This window comes from Necator americanus, chromosome III, assembly GCF_031761385.1.
Source record: "Necator americanus strain Aroian chromosome III, whole genome shotgun sequence".
Classification (NCBI taxonomy): Eukaryota; Metazoa; Nematoda; class Chromadorea; order Rhabditida; family Ancylostomatidae; genus Necator; species Necator americanus.
The window spans coordinates 35,020,736-35,023,876 of record NC_087373.1 but is presented as its reverse complement, the minus strand read 5'-3'; the positions used below and the strand labels follow the sequence as shown (position 1 = coordinate 35,023,876).

Genomic DNA, 3,141 nt, shown 5'->3' with positions numbered 1-3,141 from the left:
CGTTCTGCTCCTTGCGAACAAATGAGAGTTGTTTCGAAATTTTCATCGCTAGCGTCTTCCCTAAATGGTTATTAAGGATTTCATTCCCGAATACAGTATCTGAACCAACATTTCTGTGAAGTTTGGAATTTTCCGAGGTGTTAGGATTTAAATAAAGTGGTGATAAACCAGCAGATTTTAACGACATTTCTATATTACTTTTTTATATCCCCAGAGTGTTTAGCTTTATTTTATTTATTTATCTTTATTTGTATTTGTACTGTTTATTTACAATATATTTTTAGAATGGAATTATTTTATCGTGAAGTTAAATTAGTGAGTATATTTTTATTTTTTGAAGGTCTTACCCCTCCCTTCCGTTTCGTTTCTCCAAAAAGTCCCTAGGACATTTTATTAGTGTTTTCCGTGATACGTTCTCGGTAAGTTATTCATAGTTTACGAATTCCAGGAAAAGATGCTTTTGTGGATCTGTGGACTTCTGCTTGTGAAGCTTGCATCAGGACAATTTGTGAGTTTTGTATTGCTTGAGCTATTATTCTATAAAATTGTATCTTTGGAAAAAGAAGAACAGGAAGATTTGATCAGAAAAATTCAACACTTTACCGCGGTGAAGTATTCGTTTATCTTAACCTCGAAATAAACGGTAATCTATTCTGGATAATTAATCCTAGCGTTATTTGCTTTCCGTTTCAGCAATTCTTTACCTTCGAATCACAAGCACCGTTAGAGGTTCGTTTTGAATCGTTGGCAGCTCACATACAAGATATGGACAAACAGATCGCTAGACTACAGAAGAAGGTTAGTTCACTTACAAATGAATAAGTGGTGTCCATGGTCGACAAACTTTATATTCATCCGGGTGACCGCAACGCGTCCGCTGTAAATCTTGCGTTCTCCTGTAGATTCAGCAGTGTAGTACAGTTAGTAAACATTGTACCGAAAGAGCTTTTTCTAAAGCTTTCTTTTTTTTCCTTTGCGTAGTCCAATTATAATTATCGCGTAAAAATTTGATTTTGAAACGGCGGAATAGAGAGGAGAAAAGGATTTCTGTTTTGTTAATTCATTGAACTAAAGAAAAAGGTTTTATGAGCGAAAACATACAAGGAATAATAATGCAACAATAAACATAAACGTAACAGATAAAAATAAAGATAAATAATAACAATAACACATAAACATAAGTGTTATAAGAGATAATAATACAAAAATAACACAAAGTAGCAAATAATAATAACTAATAAACAGATGCAACAAGTGATAAAATTGTGTTCAACTCTTTAACTAGACTCGCTACGAAGTGCTATAGCTTTAGGATAACTAGTAAAGTATATAAAATACGTGTCGGAGTTCGGGGCTCAGTCCCGTGTTAAGGGGTTCTCTCAGGATGGTCAGTGTCCCTGCACCTACCTTCCATCTACGGCACCTCGGTGATTCCTGTCCCTTCGTGGGCCTTCTCCAGTCCCAGTTTTGCATCATTGCTTGTTTATTATCTTCTCTATCATTACACGCCACAGTATCTATCAAGAAGTGAGAAACCATATGGAAACTACTTAAAGGGAGGAAAAGTGTATTATGTGGATCGTGCTATCTAGCTTTCGCAGCGAGGCACCAAGCCTTATACCGACGGCGTGGGCCTCCCTATAACACTGTGTTCCACTTCGACTTTGTTCCACTTTCCAGACCACTGTATTTTCCCAGCACGTGCTATGCACGTGCGGAATATTTCTTCCCATCAACCCACGATACGCAAGGTAACACCACCGCATGCACACGAAGCGAATACGAAGGCGATATTACATGCCGAGATAACTGAGCCAATTGTATTGGAAAATCGAGACGAGACAGACAGAAGCTGGTGAAATTTGAGCCTTTATATTGTCTGGGCTCGAGTGGGCGGAGCTTCGCGGGAGAAGGCAGCCGATGCGCCAGCTGGCTGGTAAGAGCGCTCGCATTTGGTTACCGAGCACGTCAAAGCAATGCCCTGGGGCAACTTTGATCGAGATGAGCGATGCGAGTCGCGATCCAAAGTGTAAAATAAATTACTAGCAAAATAAAACAGTGATAATGGAAATGGGAATAATGATATTTGTCGGCAGCTTTATGAGGTACAAGTGATTCTTTCTTCTAATATTTCTAGAGCATTCACCTGAAACTGTCTTTTTAATTTGTTAAAGTAATAATCTTTATTTTGAAACTTTTTTAGAATGAAATTATGCATTATAGCAGAAGTTGATTTTTCCTAATCGTTGCCAAATATACTTCATAGTTATGCGTTTTCTTCACCGATGTTATTTTTATGGTTCTTTTGACAAAAAAGTAGCTGAACAGTGCGAAAATTTCAACAAGTTTTCGACAAACAACGTGCCCTATTTTTAGGTGGCTGCCCTTGAACAGACGGCTCACGCCGATTGGAACGCAACTGACAGTGGATCGCTATACAAAGTGTTCGAACAACGCAGGACATGGTCGGATGCTGAGGTTTGCTCCTCTTCTGCCCATAGATCTATGGGCAGTCTCATTTTTTCTTTCATATTTACTATTTTCTCCTTTACCTATCCTATATAACCTATTTAAGAACTATTGTCAGTCACTTGATGCACACCTTGCCGTTATTGACAACGAAAGCAAGAACAATTTCATCAAAAGTGAGGGCGGTATTTTTTCGTTTCTCTTATTCGTTCAGATTCTATTGTATTCAGATTTTTCGGTGGAAGTTATTTAGTCCAGCACTTATGTTTACTTGGATGACGACCGCGACGCGAACAAATTACGGCGGACGCGTCACGGTCGCCTGTGTTAACATAAGTACCGACTTCCATAATCGTTGTACTTCTGTCTTGAAAATATAGAAAAAAATAAAATGACAGAACTATCTCTCAGGACTTATCAGTGAAAAAAACTTCGAGTATGCTTGGATTGGTGTAAAAACAAGATCCTCATCGTCATCATCACATGATACCTTTTCAAATTTCAACAAGGAAAACCCTATTGATGGATGTGCAGGTGAAAGAAATTTCTCGTATCATTACGTTAAGTCTTTGTAGGTGTAATTTTTTTTCAGTTATGGACATGTCGGGTATATGGTCAATTCATTCCTGTGGACAGCTGCGTCCATTTATTTGTCAAATGGTGGTGCTGTGA

The 3,141-nt window shown here is 38.1% G+C and overlaps 1 protein-coding gene across 1 annotated transcript; it reads left to right on the top strand.

Annotated features, from left to right (window-relative positions):
- Positions 1-454: 454 nt before the first annotated feature.
- Positions 455-3,141, top strand: RB195_011963 (uncharacterized protein; the record flags this gene model as incomplete). The annotated part of the gene is made up of 6 exons (XM_013444596.2): positions 455-508; positions 694-798; positions 2,377-2,478; positions 2,576-2,645; positions 2,881-3,003; positions 3,062-3,141. The coding sequence occupies 6 exons, from the start codon at positions 455-457 to the stop codon at positions 3,139-3,141; spliced, it is 534 nt and encodes a 177-aa protein (XP_013300050.2).